Here is a 23,763-nt window from a genome sequence, read left to right on the forward strand (position 1 = left end):
AATTTGTAATTTGTGATATTGGGCTATATAAAATAAACTGAAAGAATTGAATATCAGGTCCATACGCATAATCCCACACACAAATACACGCCTCAAATGAGCTGGTGTGTGTTATATCTCAGAGCACAGCGAGTCGAATCCAACCAATTATCCCACATCTCATCAGGATATATCTTCCATCATTGACAGTTTGTTCTTCCACTCCTTCCTTCTTCTCCGTCTCTCCATCTGTCCTGAACCGTCTTCCTGCTATGCTATAGAACGTCGCTTTTTAGAAAGACCAGAGCTCCTTTAAAGCCCAAGGTGTGTGTGTGTGTGTGTGTGTGTGTGAGCCCGCCTGCCTGCCTTCAGTTTGACACTTTCTGACAAACAAAAAAAAGTGTTTGCCTCGATACTTCATTTAACAGCTGCCATTTCAACTCCCACTCAGCTATTATATGACATCACACACACACACACAGAGAGAGAGCCAAGCAGAAAGCTGTTAGCAGCAGCGTTATCGAGGGATGGTCGCTCAGTAGATGCAGTGTTGAGGTGTAATAAAGGACCATTTATGGTTCTCAGAAGCGAATACCTCTGAAGTAAGCTCTGATAAACTCTGTAGCTCAACACCAAACGGACTGACACGGTTAGCGGCCAGCTGGTGATCGTAGTGGAGCATTTAGAAGCTGGTGGAAACTAAAACAGACCTTTTCAAGGGACGGTGTGGAGGACTTAGTGGCATCTGTGTGGTTGCAGGGTGCAACAGGCCAAATATCCCTCCTCCTCCTCCTCTCTTCATCAGACTGCAGCATAGGGAGCTGATTGGGGCAAGTCTGTAATAACGTCAGATGGCGGTCCTCCGGTTTTGCACTCAGTGGCTTTTGGGTTCCGTGTCTTGCCCAAGGACACGGCATATGGACCGGGGGAGCTGATCTTCCAATTGGAAGACGACCCGCTCTTCCTCTTTTTCACTCCTGTTTTTTACAGACACTTCACTCATGACTATTCTATCACATTGGTTTTTGTTATGCCGATTATTCAACTGTAGAGGCTTTTCTTGTTGCCGTTTTCGGTGAAGCGCTCTTGATCGCAGCAAGAGCCCAGTGTCTGAACAATAATCCTAAATCTGTGTGCTTTGCCCCGTTGTAGGCAGGAGTGTAAGAAGCTCCGCGAGGAGCTGAGAGAGGACCACGTGGAGGACAAGGCCGCCGCGCTGAGTCAGCTGGCACAAAGCAAGGAACAGGAAATGAGCAACGCCAGGGAGAGCTGGCAGAGGAAAGTGGAGGACCTCCTGGAACAGGTAGGACTAGTGCCAATGGATCCGTGTAGCGCCATGTGTGCATGTGTGCGGTTGACCTGCCTCCCTCCTAGGTCTGGAAGGAAATGACTCCATGAGGGAGCTTTCTTTTAGTCTTCTTAGGCCCTCAAACATTAAAGGCTTTGCACAGTTCTTCAAGGAACACACCAGATAATGTTAAAAATAAAAACTTTAAGTCGAAAATGAAATAACTAGTCATCGATGTAAAACAATAAGGAGTGCTGGAGGAATCTTTTACTTTAAAAAATTTAAAATTAAACTGTCAGGTTTGCTGTTGTAGCCATAGAGAGAGGACCCACACGCTAACAACTTTACACAGAACATGTAATCTTTTGCTCAAAACAGGCCAAACACACAAAAACTAAACGGTACGAACCAACGCTGGGGAATGAGACACACCAGGTTTAAATACACAGGGAAGGTGCAGGTGATTGGACAACGGGGAACGAGACACAGGTGGACACAATGAGGGCGGGGCTAGCAATCACACAGGTGGAAACAATCAGGAACAGGGCAGGCAATCACAGGGACAGGAAATGCAGGGAAACAGAGGACAGGGACTTCAAAATAAGAAAGGAAAACTCAAGATCATAACAAAAACACAGTTAAGTATGAGTACCAAAACTTGAAGTAATCTTGCAGAATAGCCCATTTCAGATGAATATGAGATATTAGATCGTAAAATGTAATGCATTAAGGTGTCCATCACTTTAACGTTGCAGCTGGTAAAGGTTGAGCTTTATAAACCGCTGAGTAGCTGACTGTAATCAATGATAACACATCCCAATTTATGATTTATATTGTTGTATTATCAACCTGGAGTCATCAAAGCAGCTCATGTTACCAAATAAATGTAGTGGAGTAAATAGCACAACATTTTCACAATAGTGATGTATTAAGTAGCATGGATTTGAAGCACAAATACCTCGAAAAGTACCTTGTGTTGAAGTACAGCACTTGGGGTAATCCACTCGATTACATTCCACCCTATGAGGATAAGTGGAGGTGCTGTCATTGACTGGCTGAATACGGTTTTGTGCTCACCCCGGGCTGTGAATACCAGATGCCTGCAGCTTGTAGCCGAATGTGTAATTATACCCGTAGTAGGAAAGTCAATATGGAGGGAGGGAGAGGATGAGGAAAGACAATAAGAGCAACCGCATCCCTTCAAGACTCCCGTTGCCATCGAGTGAGGCCGGGCTGACTCGTATCGTCCTCGTTTGACGCCGCTGTGAATTCACCGGAGCGGGCAGCTGCCCCTAATGACCGCCCGCTAATACTAATGAAGCGTGACTAAGCTCTCCTGTGGTCATCGACACACACACACACATTACACACACATTTATTTTTGCCGCGCTGCTGCCTGTCGCCACGCTGTCCGTCAGCATCCTTTCCGGTGATTAATGTGTCTGCTTCACGCCGTGGCAATCAGCAGAGCTCTATTTATTTACTCCCATGTCAAATCAGAGAGGCGGTCAACCCACCCCCCGAGTAGGTTGGCACCGAAGCTGCGATGACGGCCTGTATTTGAACAGAGCATTGTCTCCGTGCCTGCGACGCCCTGATGCCTGGACAGATCTTTTACAAAAGACGACGAAACTTTAGCTCACACACACACACAAGATGCTTCAGTGTGCAAACATCAGCGTCGCTGTAATCTGCAATTTATGTGACGAGGTACGGGGTGAATGTCCACCTCTAGCTATGAAAGGTTTGGGTTTTATCAGGTAGAGTCACAACATCATCATGAGGGTCCACGGCACATTGTGGAACGTTAATGGTGTCGTCGTCTACAGCGACGACCCCGCAGAGAGTTAACACCCGACCAGCTGGAGACGAAAGAAGCACTCGGCAAACGGTTCCCTCCAGACATTATTGAATATGTATTTAATGTATCTAATGATGACGTAAGCAATCTCTTTCTGTGTGTGCGTTCCTCTGATGTACTCACACTCTGTGCAGCAGCCAGGGGGCGGGGCTTCAGGGATGCGCCGACTCGTTGCCGACGTTGCCAACGAGCATCCGGGAGGCGAATGGTCACGTCCACAACGCCAACCGCACTCGTTTATTATAAATAAGCGAATGCTGCATAATATCTGGAGAATGCGAGAACATTTGCACGGCTTGCTGACGTGCTGATCGTAAAGTGAACAGCGATGATATGTCAGTGTTGTGCCTACAGGTAGAGACACACACCTAGGTAGACACACAAATCAATGAATAAGACAAACTAAAATATACGATATTTTCTTACTCTGGACTTGTTACCACCCCCCGATACACACACACACACACCCACACACTCTCATGTGACCGACCAGCATAATGATAAAGCTCTATGGCACAGCGTAGGACGCAGCCATTGATGCTCAGACACTGAGGATCTTTCTGTGTCGTGCGTCGTATTCCGTGTGTGACTATCAAACGATGACAAATTCATTTATTGCAGCTTTGTTTCAAAGTGTTTATGAATTCATTATTTCGGCTCCAGATGGTCTCTCCTGCCAGTTTGCTCCAAGAGGTTTCAACAGTCGGTGAAGCGGACATGGGCATCATCCCTGCGGAACGTTGCATCCTGACGACACGTGTTACGGTTCCTAGACATCGGAGGGCATGCGGGACCTTCTCATAATGCACGTCGTCCTTTTGAGCTTCGTCATCAAATAAGCTTTCTCTTTTGGCACTTGACAAATACAGTTTTTCCAAAGCAAGTTGTACACAGTTGCTCTTTTGTGTCGCTACACTGGCCCAAACACTCGTCATCATAAGTCGTCGGGACAGACTCATTTGGTGAATCATGCTGCCCCCCCCACACACACACACACACTATAACAAATTCTGGTGCTACATTCATTGCCCCAGACCATTAGCCAGACTTCATTATGTACTCGAGTGAATTGCAACCAACATATTCACTAAAAGTAAGAAATGTTTCTTGCTGGAGGCTTTAAACATTTAAACATGCCGATCTTTGTTCAAGCCTGATCGATTGCTGTGATATTCTGCTGCACAAACATGCTGCTCCCCAGCGACGCCTTAAACCGACTTACACGTCTCGCACTTCCTGCAAAATCCATTCGCTCTCCTTTCAATAAATGGAATGAATGCCTGACGGAGAGGTGTGTGCAACCAGCGGCTTGTTCACCTGGCCCAGTGAGGCTCTCCCTCCAAGTCTGGCCTTCAGTGTGTGCGTCCGTTCCTCTCCAGATCTCCCTGTTGAAGCAGAGTCTGGAGATGCAGCTGTCCCAGTCGCAGTCGTCGCTGCAGCAGCTGCAGCACCAGTTCAGCCAGGAGAGAGAGCACCTGAGGATGCAGCTGGACGAGCTGCAGACGGAGCACCAGAGGCGGCAGCAGCGTCTGCAGGAGGTCCACCGCTGCTCCGTGCAGGACATGGAGCACGCCAGGAAGAGGGACCTGAAGGTAGGAGGGGCCCAACCCGTCTGTCTGCTAGGAAGAGGGGGGGGCACTCCCTGGATAGAATTATAATCATACTTTAAACACATGCTCTTCGGTGGATTCTGAAATTTACGCGACACCTCAGGACACACTGTATCTTTTGACCGCCCGCTGTTACCTGCTGCAAAGTCAAAACCCTCCAGCGCACGCAGAATCCCAAAGCTGGCCTGCAGCGGGTCGCTGCACTCAAACCGCTCGTGCACATCAACTCAACTCATGAGAGATATTGCAAGTCTCTCTAAACAAGGGCTTCGCACCATTTCTAACGGCAGGGTACTGCGATAGCTTTCTAGTGTCGTAGTAACGTGCAACACTTGGTGGGGCACTGTGACTCAGAAGAGCAGCAGGGCTGTAGACGAGCTCAGGACGAGGCGGTCGGCACCATGGACAGCAGCTGGATGCATATCGAGAGAAAAAAAGGAGAGTTCAAATGTATAACAGCATTTATCCTGAAACTTATTGTATGTTTCATAGAAACCCCTCCCTTATTATCTAAGTGGAGATCATTTACCTCACTATATCATACTCAAACAAATGTTGATGCATGTTCATGGTTGTTTAAATTGGAGAGCGTGAAACCAAACCTGCATTTTCAGAACACTGAAAGTCAAACCGTAGCTCCCACGTTCATAGAACCCATGAAGGTAAAGCCGCGGCATTCACGTCGTTGGAGGAGCTCCTCAGGAGAAGCCCTCAGTGGCATTTTTATCCCAGAGAGCGTCGTCAGGGTCAAGGTCAGTCATCGCCACCATGACTCGCTTTCACTGACGGCCGACTGCTTCTGGAGCAGCAGCTTCGCGGGCAGCTCTGTGTTTCCTCTTTATACTGTCAAAATATGCACGCTCAAACCAACACACGCACTCCTCAAGGTGCCACGGATATGTTCAAATATCAACGCCAATCCTTCCATTTCACAGTCAAGGTCGATTTGGATGAGCCGTGCATCACGATCCCAAATCCCCTTTCCCGACTTGGACGCTGTAATTATATTAATGCTTTTGGCAGAATGGAGGTCAGGGTACGGCGTCCTTCTGTTGTGTTTCTAGCAACTCCTTGAGTGTGTGTGTGTGTGTGTGTGTGTGGATATCACCTCTGAGTCACATAGCATTTGTGAGATGGGCAGTCTTCATTATTTCCACAATATAAACCAAACTGACTGCCGACAAACACAATTCAGTTTATTTTATATAGACACACACACACACGATGGCTGTTGCACAGTCCCTCAATGTAGCCACGCTATTGAGCATCTTTTCTGTCACACACTCTTCCTTCTTGTGTCAGAGTCTTGGTTAATAAGCAGAAGAATAAAGTGTGAAACACTTCTCGGAGAGCTTTTATGGCTTTTATGGCGTTTATAGTTCAGTGCAGGGAGAGAAAACTCAATTATCCAGAGTGGAGGCATTAGATGGATGATTTGTGTGTGTGTGTGTGTGTGTGAGGTACGTTCCGATTGTCTTGTCTGTTGTGTCATCTGCTCACAGTTACATCCAGAGAGTAATAAAGTTGTTGCAAATTCCTGCAACACAAACACATTCACAAAACTTAATTTAGCTCCCCAACTTCTTGCTACCAGAATGCTACAAATAGAAGCGGTGAGTGTGCACAGAGCAATTGGCAGCGCATTGATTTGCGTATCTCATCTTTTGTCGTCCTCGGCTTCAGACTCTCGCTCACCGTCGGAGGGGGATTTGTCTCCCCCGCTCTACGAGGTGATACACAAAATGCCCAAGTAATAGCAAAAATATGGAATAAATGAATAAATGTACCAGCCACTGGTTCAGTCACCTCTTTGGGCTCCATTTTCTTTTCTTTTTCTACTGCACATATCAAAAAAGGATTTGTATAAATGTTCTATCTGCGGCATGTGGTCCAACTGAAGACGGGTGGATATCCGTGCCCTTGCTGGTTGCTTGTCGGCTGCTTAATGACTCGTCTAAACCCCATCGCTCAACCCACTGCTTACCATTTTTAATATGCGTTAGATTGCTACATCATTACATTCTAAAACCCCAGAATAACACCAGCAGAACAGCGGTTCACTCCCCTGGGATTCATCTTGACATCGGTTTGATGGATTGGCCCTTCATTTGGGACAAACATTCAGGTTCACATTTGAATATGTCACATGTTTTCACTAAAATACCTGCAAAACTAATCAATTTCCCTTCAGCCTCAGCTATACTTTGTGTTGAGTGCTAATTAGCAGATATCAGCATGCTAACATGAAAAACTAAGGTGGAAACAATATGTTTGATCAAGAGATGCACGCTGAACGTTGGTGTTGTGTGCATAGCAACACTTCGCCGACGGAAGCAGAGCAGGGAGCTGTTTTGTTGATGTAATGCATCTGTATGAGCTAATAAAACAGAATATTTATCCCCGTATTCTATAAATCGTCCATTAATATTGCTGAAATCTTGAGCACTACGTAGCTATATATTCTTTTTTCTTATGATCCATCTAAATTTTAAAGCCCACAAAAACTGTCACAAATAGAACATGTTACGGGGGGATTAGGGTGGACCCAAATGCACAACTCGGGAGACAGATAATGCAAATAAAGTTCCTTTACTGAGAGCATAGTCAGGAACGGAACAGACAGAATAATCAACACACACTGGAACGCTCGAGGGCTCGGTCTGAAAACACAAGACAATCTGGCAGAGTACATTTGAAGTGAGGGAACCTAAGTAGACAGGGACTAATGAGGGAATGGGCAACAGGTGAGATGGGCATGAAGACCAGGTGAAGGGAATGAGGGACTAACGAGGGAGTGATCAGAGGCAGGTGAGGGGAGCTGGACTGACAAGATGGAAGCAGGATCTGGAATGACATGATAGTCAGTGAGACAGGATGAAAATAACTAATACAAAAAGGAAGGTGTGGAGCTAAACTGTTACAGAACATGTAACACCTGTTTCCAAGGCGATGTGTTTCAGGTTAGTTTAGGCATTACGGTTCTGCTCTTCTGGGGCTCTAAATCACCTGAATACGAAGCAGCTACGCCTTTAAGCATCACCGCTTTCAGACACCTCGGCTCCTCCAACTCGGTCTCTCAGTTGTCCTCAGGGTCAGGATTAAGACCCCGTGTTACAGCAAATGGATCCGCCTGCCAGAGGACCCGAGGGCCCCAGTCTCCGTGTGTCTAAACCCTGTGTCTCACTCTTGCTCATCAGTATCACCCCCTCCTTTTTACTTAGTTAAATGGATTCACCCACCAGCAAAGTAACACATATTGACCGCCCCGGTAATGAAATGAGGATTGAACCACCGGGCCTCCACACGGACACACGGCACCGAGAGGAGAGAACAGGACGGGAATGTGACAACATTACAGTCAGTGTGTAATTATAGGACACGCTGTGATTAAGAGTAATTATTGTGCTCCCTTTTAATTAAAGAAATAAAAAAGGTATGTTTTTTTCCTGAGCGCAGTACAAAAAGACTAATGATCAATACCAATGAAGAGGGATTAGTGGCTTCCTCTTAGGGACATTAAAGTCCCCTCGGCGTCCTTAGTGTCTTCAATGTGACGTGTTGATGCGTGAGACGGAGTCATGGCTGGTTGTTACAAGAGGGATTTAAAGTAGATTTTTAAGATTTGATCTGATCGCGCCATCATGAGGGGGCGGCTTCGCAAATACAGCAGCAGGCTGAGCTTTACTGGAGGACGTGATGTCACAGAATAAACCTCAACCACACTCTTGAAATGTAAACAAAGTGTTTGCCATCTGACATCAAAACGCATCAAACCTCCCAGTATTACGTTACTCCGATAGCTACGATTTATCACAAGCTGGAGGTCAAATGCGGTTTAGTTGCTAGTCTCCCGAAATCCCGTTTGATTGGATACATTTAAGTTTTCCCCCCGTTTTGATTTGGCATTTATAAAAGAGATAACTCAACGGGATCACAACTTACTAGTTGGACGTGCCTCTAAAGGGAGGCGTCCAGGAGGATCCTGATCAAACAACCTCAACTGGACACTTTCAACAAGAGGGAGCAGCTCCCTCTGTATGTGAGCCCCCCGTCCCCCTCTGGGAGGCGGAGCCCGGACCCTCGACAAAGGAACCTCCTTTTGTCCACACATGTCATCCTTCTGTTGTGAAACGAGTTCAAAGCTCATGATCATAGGTGAGGGTTGGACTGAGGTAGACTGGTATATCGAGAGTTTTGACTTCCGGCCCGGCTCTGTCTTCACCACGATGGTGCAACACCACACCTGCATCACCGCCGATACTCCACCGAACCGCCACTTTACCCCGACTCGTTAACAAAACCACGAGATACTTGAACTCCCTCGCCTGGGGGAGTGACTCATTCCCAACCGCAACACACCTGTAACAGCTTTCTCTGTCATCCTGTGTGTGGAGGCGGCAACACGGAGTGTTGTGTTTTTCACAAAACCTTTTATTGAACATATATCACTGGCGATCGGATGAGACCTCTCACCCAAGCTCCTCCTCCACCTGCTGGTGGTGCTCTTTATAGAGAAGAGATACGCACACACACACACACACGCAGACAGACAGACAGATTAATTACAGCTGGGGCTTATTGATCCTCAACACCAGCTGATGCCGATGAGACCTCGTCTCGGCACCGGTCCTTGAACCACCCCCTACCCCCTACCCGCTGCATCGAGGCTGAGGGATAGCTGTGTATTGACTGTCCTCAGGGTCGACGGTCATGGAAAACCGTGAAAAGTCACAGAATCTTTAAATGTTTTTTTCCAAGCTGATAAAAGTCCTGAAAAAAAAATCCCTAAAATGTTGGAGAAGTCATGGAAATTTGTTATAATCATATGTGCATTTACGCTGAGTTTTACATAATGAATAAGCTTTTAAAAGAACGATCAAAATATAAGCCAGCATACTCGAACCTTAACTGAAAAGACATAAATGTTTATTCTTGTAATCAAACTATTGTATCTCATTCATTTGTGTCATGTAAGGTTATATACTGTATGCTTTGGTATTCTCATTGTTAGTTTAAATACGACATTTTCTCACTTATTCATGTATGCACCCAGATTTTAAAAAATGTTTGGTCATGGAAATGTAGTTTAAATTCCTGGACATCCATTGGTCAGCATGTGTGTGCACCCTGGGTACCGGGGAGCCGGTCATCCGGGTTTACCAGCAGGTGGCTGTGGAGGTCCGGGGGTGCTGAGGGGGAGGAATCCACTGTGACTACCGAATGGTGTATTAGTGACAATACAGTGAGACAGAGGAGGCTAGCTCCTTGGTGCCAGTTTGAGCGTGTACACAGCGGAATACAGCCTTAACATCATTGTTGTCCGCTCCCTCACAACGTCATGAATGAACCGTTTCGTTTCAAGTGTCGCCACAAAAACATCGCGAGTGCCTCGTCAAACACTCGGAAGCCGGGACTGTCGTCCGCCACCTCGGAGCGAGGTTCATTTGAATATTCAGAGCTCTCTTTGTTCCGTGATTCATTTCCCTGAGGCGAATTAAAATGCCACAGATGTTGCCGTCAACCTCCCATGAATACCATTTTAAATGTTCCTTGTTCGTGGGGTCTCGTAATTTTCAAAATGGCATCTCAATATTTGACTGAGTAAAGAAGATGGGTTCACTGAGTGTGAACAGCAGTGTTCTTGGTGTGCCTTCAGGGCTTTGTGGAATAATACAAAACGATGGTCTGTTATATTCTATTAGCCCTTATTATTCTAGGTCACCAATGCTAATAGAATATGCTAATAGTTAAGAGTTAGATTATATTTAAATGATTTATCTGGATATTATGTTCGATGCATTCTCGAGTACAAAGTTGGAAAACACTTCTTTGAGGCATGTGAGAGAGGGCGGTTTACAATATTTAATACATAAATACATAAATATGTGGAATCAAATCGCAATATTTCACGTGAACTTTAACTATTATTCTCACCATCATCCTTCATCATCGTTATTCACCTGTTTATTTAAATGTCAATATCCCCGGTGATCTATATGTTTAACGAAGGCCTTCAGAGTTCTCAGAGGGCAGCGAGGGGGCGACTGTGGGTCAGCGGGTAGCAGGTCTGTCTTTCAATCACGGATTGGAGGTTCAATCCCCACCCTAGTCGATGTGTCCTTGAGCAAGACACTTCACCCTAAATTGCTTCCTGTAGCTGCGTCTACGGTGTATGATAATAACAGGATTATAAGTTGCTTTGGATAAAAAGCGTCAGCTAAATGTAACGTAACGAGATGTTTTTGGTGTATGGTGACGGACCAAATCTGTGGTCACGGTGAAATACAAGTTGAGCCTCGAGATCGAGTTATTAAAGCTCGTGTTGGTAGACAGGAAAACAACACACAGTGCTACATTCAGCAATAGGAACTAAAGGAAACTTTCAGTCTTCGGAACTAACCAAAAGAAAAGTGCACGAGAACTTTATAGCTCCAGCAGTCAAATATCTTTCTGACTTCTGTATCTTTGGGCTGAAAGTTTGAAAAAACTCATTTATCGATTATAAAAACTGTCAGCATGTTTACAGTAAAAAATTAATTAAAAAATGTCTGTTGGTGGTCAAATGTAATATTGGTTTCATATTCACTGAAAGCCAACTCTGTCACATTGATGAGCTCACTGGAAAAAGACAAACACAACAAACGTCTCTCGAATCGTTGATCGAGTCGACAGAACCATCGATAATTATTCATTTGTTTCCCTCAAAGTAATATTTTATATTTCCTATCAACACTCGGGCACAAAATATGGCTCCTCACACATCAACAGCTCCTTCTGCCAGAGTGAGTGTGCGACTGCCAGCAGTGTGTGTGTGTGTGTGTGTGTGTGTGTGTGTGTGTGTGTGTGTGTGTGTGTGTGTGTGTGTGTGTGTGTGTGTATCCCTCCATTCAGCATTGCTAATGCCTGATGCTAATACTGTGTAAATAAGAGCTTGTCAGTTTTCTTTGCTCATATTCTTATATGTTTGTAAACATCTTGTAATGAAGCAAACACACAATCATCAACAGCTGAATGAAGATAGAAGGAACACAATTTAATGAATCCCCTCATTTACATAAATTGTCAATTAACATAGAAAGAAACAGTTAGACTGCTGTTCCCTCCACACATAGAATTATTAATGACCGTTTGTACACACAGGACACGTCTGTCTCGACCTTTCTGTCTTTTAGGACACTTAGTACAAAATGGTGATTAACACCTTTTCATAATACACCTAATTATCATGAAATCCTTAGTGTTCAAGTCCCTTAGGTCTTCTGTGCCAACACTTTTGGTTTTACTCTGTAGCTCAAGAAACTTTATTTGTTAGTTATTTAATTGTTTGTTTTTTTACAATAACTGTAGCCTAGAAATAGAAGCAAGTTACCTTTTTTTTCTCAAAAACTCTACCATAGAGTCTTTTCAATGGTTCTTCACAGTCAAGGTCGTTCTGCACAATTATCCGCAAAGCTTTTAAGTTTCTACGAGACTTCCAGAATTGTCTTGATGCATTTTGACAAGAGATCTCATCTCTACTTTGCTCTTCTTAGCCGGTGTTTCCGTACAACTTAAGTCAGTGTGATGATTGGCCAGTTTCTCCTTCAGCCCTTCTGGAGGATTATACATGATGCTTAACTACTTCCCTTTCTCTCCCTGTCTCACTTTTTTCATCCACCCTACTCTACTCCTCTATTCCCCGCCACTCTCTCTCTCTGGTCCTCCAACTCCCTGTGTTCCTGTTTCTCACTACTTTTCTGTACCTCTTTGTCCCTTTCTGTTATCCTTTCCCATCCTCCCTTGATTCCCCCCCCCCCCCCACACTCTCATCTCTCCATCAGGAGTTGGAAGTGCGCCTCCGCCATCATCACCACGCAGAACTGCAGTCTCTCAGAGAGGCTCACCGCCAGAGCATCGAGACTCTCAAACAGCAGTCGGAACAAGAGCTGCAAACACTCCGCTTTGAACTGGAGGACGAGGGCAAAGCCATGCTGGGTAAGGGCTCAGTGTGTGTGTGTACTCCCATGACCCTTTGGTATATTTTCCTTTTTAACAAAATGACTTCTGAATGCACAGAGGTTTTGTTTTCTTTGTCACACTGTGCACAGATTTAACCGTAGAAACTGGAGTCAAACTGATAAAAGATACTGAGAAATAAAAGATTCTTAGAAATAAAACCTGTCCTGATCACCTCAGACCAGGCTGCAGGACAGCTCCCTTGATTCCTAAACGGTGCCTCAGGCTGGGACAGCGATAGCGTTGAGGTGGGAAAGTATGGCCGTTCCTATTACTGCAACGTGGTCACAAGAAATGGCGTCCTTTCTTTTTTTGGAGACATGTTATTGTATGGACAAAAATGTGATGTACAAGTAAAACATGGACAAGATCGGCAGAAAATGGGAGACAGAGCGACGTTGTTGGACAGTGCAGGAAGACCTCTATCTTTAGCCAGCTGTCATGCGGTGTGGTGATGAACGGTCGCCATTAACCTTCATGTCACGGTCCTGACACCGGAGAGCTGCTCCCATCTGTCTCTCACCTCCCACATCCTGACATCCTTTTATAACCCTTTTTTTCTCTTAATTTCTCGCCCTTGTTTCTTTATATGGAGGACAGAAAATGAATTAAGTATAAATAAATGAATGCATGAATAAATACAGGGGGAAAAAATGCTTAAATAAATGTATAAATAAATACAGGAATAAATAAATCAATGCTTAAATAAATGTATAAATAAATAGATAAATACAGAAATAAATAAATGCTTAAATAAGTATATTAATAAATAAATACAGGAATAAATAAATATAAGTTATACCTCAACAGGACGTCATTGAATAAATCTATTTCTACACTTCCTTATTTATTCATTTATTTATGTCTCTATGTATGTGTCCAAACGTATTTCTTAACCTTATGCGTGACATTTATGTGTCTTTGTATGCAAATGAGCTGTATGTATTCATGCATTTATTTATTTCTTTATTTGTACCTATTTCATTTTCTGTCCTCCATATCTTTATCTTGTCCGTGCGCGTGAAAAAACATTTATTTATTAATTTTCTTTTAAAAAATGCTTTTGCCATTATTGAGCACTGTTTTTGCCAGCAGACTAAAAGTTGTAAGCTTTTCCAAAGAGCTCTAAAATCACTGGACAACCAGCTCCATATGTGTGATCTTCTCTGTACAAATTAAATATGTCCTTTTCTTCCGGTTTTTTTCCCCGTCAGCCTCTCTGCGATCAGAGTTGAACCACATCCACGCGTCGGCCATCGAACACCTGAGACAAACCCACCAACAGGAGTCAGCTGCTGCCAAGCTGGAGCTGGAGAAAACCCTGGAGAACAACCGGACACAGGTAGGAGACCAGTCTCCTATGGATGCATCTGGATCTGTTGGGGGGCCTTCATAAATAATAATATGAAATAAACATATAGCTACTGTGATGAATGACATGTCAAATAGGAGATTGATTCCAATAAATCCACCCGTGAGGCGTTCAGGGTCTCTCTTACACACTATTACTACCTCTACCAACACATTCATACTCAGTCTCCAAGGAAGCTATTCTAGCACTAATCCTGGAAAATAAATCTAAATAATACACACTTAAAGGGATAGTTTGGGTGTTTTCAAGTGGGATTGTATTAGTTAGTTATTCATAGTCAATGTCATACCTACAGTGGATTTAAAAATAGAAAGGAGCTCAGCTGCAAAGCAATGTCTTGCTGTGGACCTAAAAAAAAAATCGATATCAGTTTCAGTGGAATATATGCCCTGTAATTCAGGCTTTACTGATTAGAAATGTATGCCAATATGCTTGCAATGAATGAATAGCTTATTGATATTTTATTGCTTATAATTCATAAAATTTCAGTCCTGGTTGATTTAGTTGATTTGTGTTTTCAGTGACAATCAATTCACAATCAATGCAACCCAATGTTTTGCCAGTTGAATGCTTTTAATGTGAAGGAGTAACAGGAAGCTTTGGGTTTCCACGAATACAACGCTGACACGGCGTAAAGGTGAACCGTGATGACGTGCTGCATTGTTTCCTGTGTGAAGGCAGGGTTTGATTTAATTCAAATATTCATGATTATTAAGTGATTGATCAATAGAAAACTAATCAACAATCATTTTTTATATCTTTATCTAAAATTGTGATGGACAGTTTTGACTATTTTCTGGCATTTTGATGACAACACAATTAATATATTGATCACAAATACACCGAGAAATTTAACTGACCGGGAAAGTAGTTTAAATATTTACATTATTCAGGTTTCTTGCCAGCTCTCACACAGAAATTACATTAGCTGGTGTGCCTAAAATAACACCCGCCGCAGACTCACACACACACACACACACACACACCAGCCGGCAGGCTACCTCTTACTATCTCCTTGTAAATCTTACTAATTACCCCAAACACCATCTCATTGCCTTGTGATGCAGATGACCCAGCAGAGACGCACAGCTGGTTGTCTTCAATATCCACACACGCACGCGCACACACACACACACACACACACACACTCCAACATCAGTCCCTCTTATCTTTCGTGGCCAAGGCAATCGGGGGCAATGAAAGCTAATAGTTCAGTATTACAGTCTGAGCCGCCTGTCAGTCACAAGTCTGCAGTGGAAACAGTTTGTATTTCAGTCGCTGCTGCAGCACACAAACTGCTCTCTGACGCCAGAGTAGAGTCTCACCTGGGAATCAGCCAAGAAAGAATGCAATTGGTTTAAATGTTAAATAAATAAGCTCTAGTGATGGCTTCTGGCTATTTTTCTCATGCAAGCACATCTCAATCCCTACCATACACATCACAAACCAGCTCAAGCTCTGGTGCTTTAAATACTTCCCCCCTCTTTTCATTTTTTTAAAGATAACTTTTTGGGCATTAATATCTCGATTGGGCACAGCAGAGAATCAGACATCAAATGTGATGGGAGTGAGAGAGAGAGGGGGAAAGAGAGAGAGAGAGGGAGAGAGAGAGAGAGGGAGAGAGAGAGAGAATCACTATTTGGCTACCCCAATTTAAAGGAGGCTGCATCCTTTCTGTGCTTTCACCATCTGCTGTTACCTCCCTCGGCTTTAAAATATTCCTTCGGGTTTCGGGATATTATGCTGCCTGTGCAAATTCAGACACAGGAACTCAGAGAGTTTGTGATTCCATTAATGTCTGTTTGCGGAGCTCTAATGGCTCACAGAAAGTTCCTGAGTTGAGCCCAGCTGCAGACAGCCGTCACGCTGTGCTCAATGTTGTTTTTTGTATTCCTCCAATTAGTGAACAGACATCAGATGGGGGAGGGGGGGGGGGCTGATGGAGTACAGGGTGTACACATAGTCATCAGTCTCCATGGTGATACTTGACTTGTTCGATCTAACCGAGCTGTCTGATCAATTATCACATCATCAGCATCTCTTGACATTAAATGTCTTTTCTGTTATATTTCATTGTTATCGGTCAATTTTTTAGCTTTTAGTGTTTTTCACAAAGTGCTTCTTTCTGTCTGAACTTACTTAAGTTATTCTTTTTTCATCAGGATACATAAAGTATCTCAGGAGTGCTGTCATGTTCTCTGGTGGCTCTTTCATCCCAATCCATTTGAATAAGTTCATATTATTTTACTTTCCTCTTCTTTTTTTCTGTCAAATGCAAAGTTGTGATTTGGATCCAGTTGTTTAATTAAAGTCAGACCTGATATTAATGAAGTATTAATCTCCAGTAACTTTAAAGCCTCTAAGCTAAAATCATATTTCTTTTAAATATATCTGAATCATTATTTTAGCTGAAATAATGTAGAGGAGGTGGTGCTCATGTCGGCCCTGAGTGGCGTCTCGCTCTCAGCCTCCAATGAGAAGGGAGAGATAACCGTTTAGTAGCTCCAGAGGCACAAAGGTCCTCTAAATCCTCACCGACTTCAAATACACAATTGTTGAATATGAACTAACCAAAAGTGCTCTAACTTTGACAGAACATGTATGATAGTTTATTCAATTCAGCTCAAATCAGTTTATTTTATGTAGCCCAATATCAAAAATTACGAATTTGCCTCAGAGGGCTTTACATACTGTACAAATACGACATCCCTGACCTTTGACCTCACATTGGATCAGGAACAACTCCCAAGAAAATAGAAGAATAAAAACCTTTCACAGCGAAAAAAGGTAATAAACCTTCAGGAGAGCCTCAGAGGAGAATCCCTCTCCTCTTTATGTCTGACGCCATCATTCACACTGAGTAAGATTGAAAATATACATTTTTACATTGGACCAAGTTCAAGCCAGCGGGTTGTTCATTCTCCTGTTGAGGCCAGTGAACTTTCATTCTGGGGAATAAATCATGTTGTAGAAATTCCCCCAAAGTATTTTATTCAACATGCATATCTGCAGTCAACCTTTGACCCGCATGAGATGCCTGAATGTTCAAGTTGTGATTGTTTATTACTCTTAAAAATGGCTCGTTTAGTCGAGGTGATTCATAAGATGTGAAACTGACATAAAAAATGGCCACTCACAAATCCACCCTTCTCGTGATTTACAGAGGAGGCTTATCCGGATTTGGGTCTCCAGAGTTGCGGACACGTCGGCGTTGACAGTGCGTCGCTATAATTGCCCATTAAAACAAAGGATAACAATCACAATCTGAATGCAATAACAGGTTCACAATAATGGTATTCTATAAAGAAGCAGTTCATTGCATAATATTCTGTCTGTCAGACTGGATGGATGATACCGCCCGAGAAATGCCCACCCGTCATCTTTAATACATTTTTCCATTTTGAGTAAGATTCAGGAGATTTGTCCGGCTAACGTCTCGCCTGATGAATGTTTAACCCTTGTGTTGCCTTAGGGTCATTTTGACCCGAATCAATATCTACCCTCCCCGCCTTTGATTTATTTTTCCCCCATTTTATGTTGTCGGTTCTTTCTTTCAAACATCAATAAACACAAGTATAAAACACTCAACTTAAAAAAAAATAATAATAAATATTTTAATTTTTTAATTTTAATTGCAAATTAAACCCAAAAAAAAAAATAATAAAAAAAATAAAATATAAAAGAAAGGTGAAACATTGAATCGGGTCAAAATGAAATGACCTGGCGGGGGATAATATGATTCACATCAAAAAATGAATAAAACAAAATTAAAGAACCTATTTATTTTTCAAGGACTTAAAAATGAGGATAAAAAGAGAGAGGGCGGCCGGCAGAAAAAGATGGTGCACATTTACGCCTTCATTTAACCAATTTCTTCAGCGTGGGGGGAGGGGGGGAGAGATGGTAGCGAGAGATGAAGTCGAGCTCGGCGGCCTGCAATGAATGTGAACATCAAACATGGTGAATCTGCTGTAATTTGATTAGATGAGCCTTTTAAAAAAAGTTTTAAATCCTCACGCAATAAATACCTAAATGTATTTTTGATATTTGTTCCTTTCATTGTTTTTCTTCCCCTTCCTGTTGGTTTGTTGGGGGCTGGGGGCTCCTGCCTTTCTCGCTTCACAATGAAGCCGGGAGTTTGACAAGATGAGTGAAATGAGTAAATGAGTCATTAACAGATTAATCTGCCCCGTCCTCATTGTGTTGAATTGCGCCGCCAGGTTTACGGACAGCAAAGAATCTGCCAATGACATTAAAATCAAGATGTTGAGGGAGACTCAGATGGAGACCGATAGTGAGGCAGGAGGTTGTGACCATGGGCCGGTGATAACAAATTATGGCTTTTGGATATAGGAACACAGCCCTTGGAATAAATTGTGATGGCTTTTTTTTTTTGCCCCACAAATCATTAGTGAGCAATAACGTGACAATATTTAATCTGATTTGGTGGAGTTGAGTGGCCCTCTTTTGGGAGTCTTCAGATCGCGGCTTCGCCTCTTCATTCAAGTCTCTAATCATAATGATCAATTTGGCAAACAAGGCTGTCGCTGCTCCCCGTCAGGAAGGGGCTTTTAACACCAAACTTGGCAGCTTCGCGTGTTGCTGGCTGTCGATCATAATGTGAAGATGTAGCTGTTTAGATCTTTGTGATAACATTTGAATTATATAAAAAATGAACTTTGTTGCTGGTGGATCGGATCAACATCTCTTTATTACCATCAGTTCAGCCCTTGGACTCAGTACGGTCATCTTAAAGCATCATGGTGGCCCCAAGCCCCACTGGTCCCTGCATCTTTAAGTCCTGTATGTCTAGTTCCACCTTTCAAAAGAATGCTCAGGCATTTCCTAAAGCGGCTGCTTGCAGTCCAATGTTGCAACAATCAGCTCAGTTAAAAAAAACGCAATTTTAATGGCCGCAAAAATGTCTGGGAGGACTCCATCGCGTCCAGGAGAAGTCTGTCGTGTTGGCCCACGAGAGCGCATCGGGAGGCCAGAGCCTGGAGGGGAACCAGAGTCCGCTGAGTCCACGTTGAACAGTTTGTGCTGTTCCTCCGCCGAGTCGGTCTTGGTCAGATCGTTCTGTAACGTTTCCGAAGGGCAGTGGCAGAGACTCAGGAGCAGAGGAACACGTGGGAGTCGAGGTGAGGGAAGAAAAAAAATCTCCTTTGCTTGCAAAAAAGTCTCGAGAGGACGAGGAACAAGCGGGAAGAACGAAAGACGATCTGGCCCAGAACGAGGAGTAGACACAGACTAGATACGCAGGGCAACGAGACACAGGTGGAAACAATGAGGGCGGGGCTTGCAATCAAACAGGAGGCAGAGGAGCGGCCGAGGGCAGGTGAAGGGAATGAACAATCAGGGACAGGGCAGACAATCACAGGGACCGGAAGTGCAGGGGAACAGAGGACACAAGAGACAAGGACTTCAAAATAAAACCGGAAACAAGACACAGAATCCCAGACCATGTCAGCTGGTGTTGATTGAAATGAACATCTTGAGAATGAGATGAAATGTTTTTTGACACGTGAGTTTGCTTTACAGGATACAACGCTCCCTCTACACATAACTTCTCTATCTGTCACTTGCGTTCTATCAAAGCCGTTTCTAAAGAGCCCCTTCAGTAATAAAGTCAAGTGCCGTGGTAATTCATATAGGAACCATTCAGGGTAACAGCAAGAGTGGCGAGAGTCTTCACGTTGGTATTTATGCTTCCAATTCATGATTGGACAGTGAGTAATAATCGTTGTTACTGTCACTGTCAGTTCATACACAGATTACTGTTCACTTTGGTTAACATGGCGAGATAGGGCATTTAGCAATAGCCCACTCTTAATACTCTTCTATGTTGATATAGTTCATAATACCAGTAGAGACAAAAGTCAAAGTCACTGTACACCCAGTAAAACCAACCAGAACAGCCTTGCACTCCCATGTTTTTTAAGCTTTTCATATACATATACTGTACATGTCACAAAGACATTGTACACATATTCAGTGTCCCTGGTCTCGAGGGTTTAATATTCCTGGCAATACCTTCAGCATTAATATGTCATACTGTTCACCACAGAGAGACGGAGCGTCTCAGTTTATGTAAAGATGGAAAAAAAATGAGACAGGTAAATTACTGTGTCTTTGGATTTACCTTTTGTTTGCGAAGAAGAAATTTAAAAAAACACGAGTGAACAAACGACACTGTGGGGAGATCGCCTCATTAAGCCGTGAACATGAAGCCAGGTTTCCTCCTTCCCCTTCCTTAGGAGCGGGAGCTGTTGGGCCGGATCGCCGAGCTGCAGGAGGAGGTCTCCAGGAGGAAGAACCACATCGCTCAGCTGGACCACCAGATCCACACGCTCAACGAAAACATCAGCACTCTGACTAAAGAGCTGGAGCTGAAGGGCAAGGAGGTGCTCAAGATCCGCAGCGAAGCCAATCAGCAGATCAGGTATGACTCGGCACCCGGAGCAGCCGTGAGATTAGCCTGAAACTATAATGCGACGGCAGCCATTTTGTTTTATACATGTCAAGTTGAAGTTATTGTAATTGAAAGTACAGATTGGTGTGAATAATGTGTGTTTATGTTAGAAGATTGACAACTCTTCGTATCCTTTTTTAAAAAACAGCACAAACTGACTTTTTTTCCGAATACAAGACCGAAACAAGATGCATCTTCTTTTCTGTGTCTCAGATTGAGTTTCTGAAATATTCATCGTTGGAGTCTTACTGGACCAGTGAGCTCACAATGCAGTGTATAGAAATACGCTGTAACCTGGCAACAGGGTGCCGAGCATCAGAGTGATCTGAGCGTGTATGAAATGGTTTTTTAGGTTCTGTGATGACATTTTTAATCCCGATTAATCGGTTTGGTTGAGTTAAAGATTTACATATTTCAATGTAGAATTTATCAGTTTCAAGTCGACAATACAAGATCGGACAATTAACCGATTTTCTGCTTTTTCAATTTTTTATGACACCAACCTTTAAAAATCCACTATTGGCGAACCTAAATTGAATTAGTTCCGTTAAAGAAATACTTAATCGTTCTGGGAAATCCTCGTATTCACTCTCGGTTCATAAAGTTAGCTGAGAAGATTGACGCCACCGTCGTGTTTGTACCTCGCGTACAGAGCTGGAGCTCAGAGGCGTTTAGCTTAGCTCGGCATAAAGACCGGAAGTGCCGGCTTTGCTGTATCTGAAGGTTAAAAAACGCCTCTGATCGAGTGCGTAGTGGCGCGAGTGCAATGAGTGTCAACGGAAAGATGAGATTAAGAGCAACTCAAATTGACCTGGGATGCCGAACACGAAACAAACGAATGTGGAGAGGCTTTGTGAATCTGGTTCATATCCTTGGAGAGATGAGAGAAGAATTGAATCAGACTGGAGGAAAGTAAACACAACGTGTCTGGTGAGTCGCTCTGCTGTTGGCTGCTGGAGGCAAATCAACAGGCTCTGGACCACCTGCTGCGCGTCCTGTCCGAGCACGTCGTGGAGCTCGCCGGTGAACGCTTCGGATGTGTGTTCTCCTTCATCCAGGATTCATCGAGCAAACTGTGGGCAGAGCCGTTCAGTCTGTATGCTCAGCTCAGCTCGTCACCTCCTGGATCCACACCTGAGCGTCTAGGCACAGGAGCGCTATCCGTCTTCTCTTCTCGCTTTCGGGAAAACGCAAAGTTAATTAGACTATTCCCCAAAAGGTTGAATGATTGTTATTATTATACGGTGAATCCGAACAGAGTAGCAACATCATCACGTTTCAGGAAAGCGTGTTTCAGAAACACACAGAAGCGCCCACGCTCGACTCTGAACCTCCGTAATCATGTGGCTGAATGTGACTTATGAGAGTCGCATGAGGATCGTTTCTGCAACCGCACTCCGGTCCTCGTGAACGCACAGCGGGATGAAAGAGGGAAGAAAAGCCCGACCAGGCAAAACGGTCTCTCGCTCGCTCGCTCTCTCTCTCTGCTCGCAGTGTCAGGAGTTATTGATTATTGTGAAGGTTATTTAGGGTGAAACCAAAGTGGAATCTATAATCATGTTGTTCCCTGCAGCGTGTTATAAATAAAGTGCTCCATGGCTAATGTGGCCCAGCTACTCATTAGCCAATCATAGACTAACATGTTGTGTGTGTGTGTCTGTGCGTGTGCGTGTGTTTAAAGACTTTTCTCCATGTGTGTTTGGTTGATGTTCCCATGGTGCTTCCTTCTTAATGGTTATTAGACTTCATATATATGCGTCCTCGTTCTCTCTCCCTCTCTCTCTCTCTCTCTCTCTCTCTCTCTCTCTCTCTCTCTCTCTCTCCCTCTCTCTCTCTCTCTCTCTCTCTCTCTCTCTCTCTCTCCCTCTCTCTCTCTGCTGGCAGGCCCATGCGCCACACATTTCTCCCCTCCGTTACGTAACTCTCCATCTGAATCCTGGTCACAGGGATTAAAAATAGGCCAATAGATGAATAAATAAAGGGGAAGCGGGGAGAGATAAGATGTGCGGCCCTCGGGGAGAGTCGGCCCAGTCGGAGTGAGAGGCTGACAGACATCGTCCTTCATCTCTCGCATCCCTTTCATCGGGCCTCGTTTTTTTGTTCACGCTCATTTAATTATTATCGTCTTCTCTTCCCATTTCCCGTCCTCCTCTTTCTTTAGCTCATTTCCTCTCAGAGCAAAACCCTGAACATTTCCGATAAGCCGGAGAGTCGAGGACACGCGCTCTCTGCATTATGTCGTACATCGTGTCACACCGAACTCTTTCACATTATCTGATAGTGCTCCGCCGTTATTTTGCGCAAACTCCAAAAAGTCGCATATTTCTATTATAATGACATTGGTAGTGAGTTTTCAAGCCGTTAAGTACATCTAATTCCTTCTGTGCATCTCTCTCCCTTTTTTAATCTCACCGACAGCTTCCATTGCGTCTGTTTCTCCTGGTGGAGAGGCTGCGGGTCCTGATTATGTCTTGAAGGGAAATGTCAACCATTTAAAAAAATGCATAGAAAATTGTTATTCCTGAGCCGCCATGGGGGTTTTAACATGCTTCACGCTTGAATTGTGACTGTTACTGGTCTTACTGGTGTGGCTTCATTCAAAGGGAGGATGGTTTGTCTGCGGCCCGTCAGTTGATTATCTTCCTCTCTATGTTTCCCTCAATAGAATCTTCTTACAGCTATATTCATCGACAGATAAAGATATCATTTCGTAAACCTGTAACACAAGCACATTAACCATGATGCAATGCTGTCCAGTTAATTGAACCGACAGTGTGTAACTTGAGGTGCACCCAGACCAGCGCCAACATGAAAAAGCTGAGTGTCCACGCTTCTCTCTCCTTCAGGGCTCACGAACAAGAGTTGACGAAGAGGCACGAGAGAGAGCTCGCCGAAATGAACGCCATCCACAGCCGGGAGACGCAGAACATGCTGTCGGACTTCAACAAAGCCCAGGAAGTGCTCAAGGACAAGATCTCCGCCCTTCAGATACTGTATGTACGCGCCGTAAACACACTTGTGTGTGTGTGTGCTTGTGCGATCTTGTGGGCGCAGAGGAATCCCGCTTCAGCATTTCCTAATTCGTGATTGCCGCGTGCGCCGGCCAACCCATTCGCCCTCGATAATGTAATTGAGTGCTGGCAGGTGCCAAGTGGAGGTTTAAAGCAACAGACAGGTTTACTCCGG

The 23,763-nt window shown here is 44.0% G+C and overlaps 1 protein-coding gene across 5 annotated transcripts in view; it reads left to right on the plus strand.

Annotated features, from left to right (window-relative positions):
* fam184ab (family with sequence similarity 184 member Ab) overlaps window positions 1-23,763 on the plus strand; it is a 131,437-nt gene that overhangs the window by 93,938 nt on the left and 13,736 nt on the right. For all 5 annotated transcript variants that reach the window (XM_056428298.1, XM_056428302.1, XM_056428300.1 and 2 more), the window contains exons 13-18: window positions 1,132-1,282; window positions 4,508-4,720; window positions 12,559-12,712; window positions 13,948-14,075; window positions 20,363-20,547; window positions 23,424-23,570. In XM_056428298.1, coding sequence (XP_056284273.1) covers window positions 1,132-1,282; window positions 4,508-4,720; window positions 12,559-12,712; window positions 13,948-14,075; window positions 20,363-20,547; window positions 23,424-23,570 — 978 coding nt within the window. The remainder of the gene's footprint in view (window positions 1-1,131; window positions 1,283-4,507; window positions 4,721-12,558; window positions 12,713-13,947; window positions 14,076-20,362; window positions 20,548-23,423; window positions 23,571-23,763) is intronic.

This window comes from Pseudoliparis swirei, chromosome 12 (genome assembly GCF_029220125.1).
Source record: "Pseudoliparis swirei isolate HS2019 ecotype Mariana Trench chromosome 12, NWPU_hadal_v1, whole genome shotgun sequence".
Classification (NCBI taxonomy): Eukaryota; Metazoa; Chordata; class Actinopteri; order Perciformes; family Liparidae; genus Pseudoliparis; species Pseudoliparis swirei.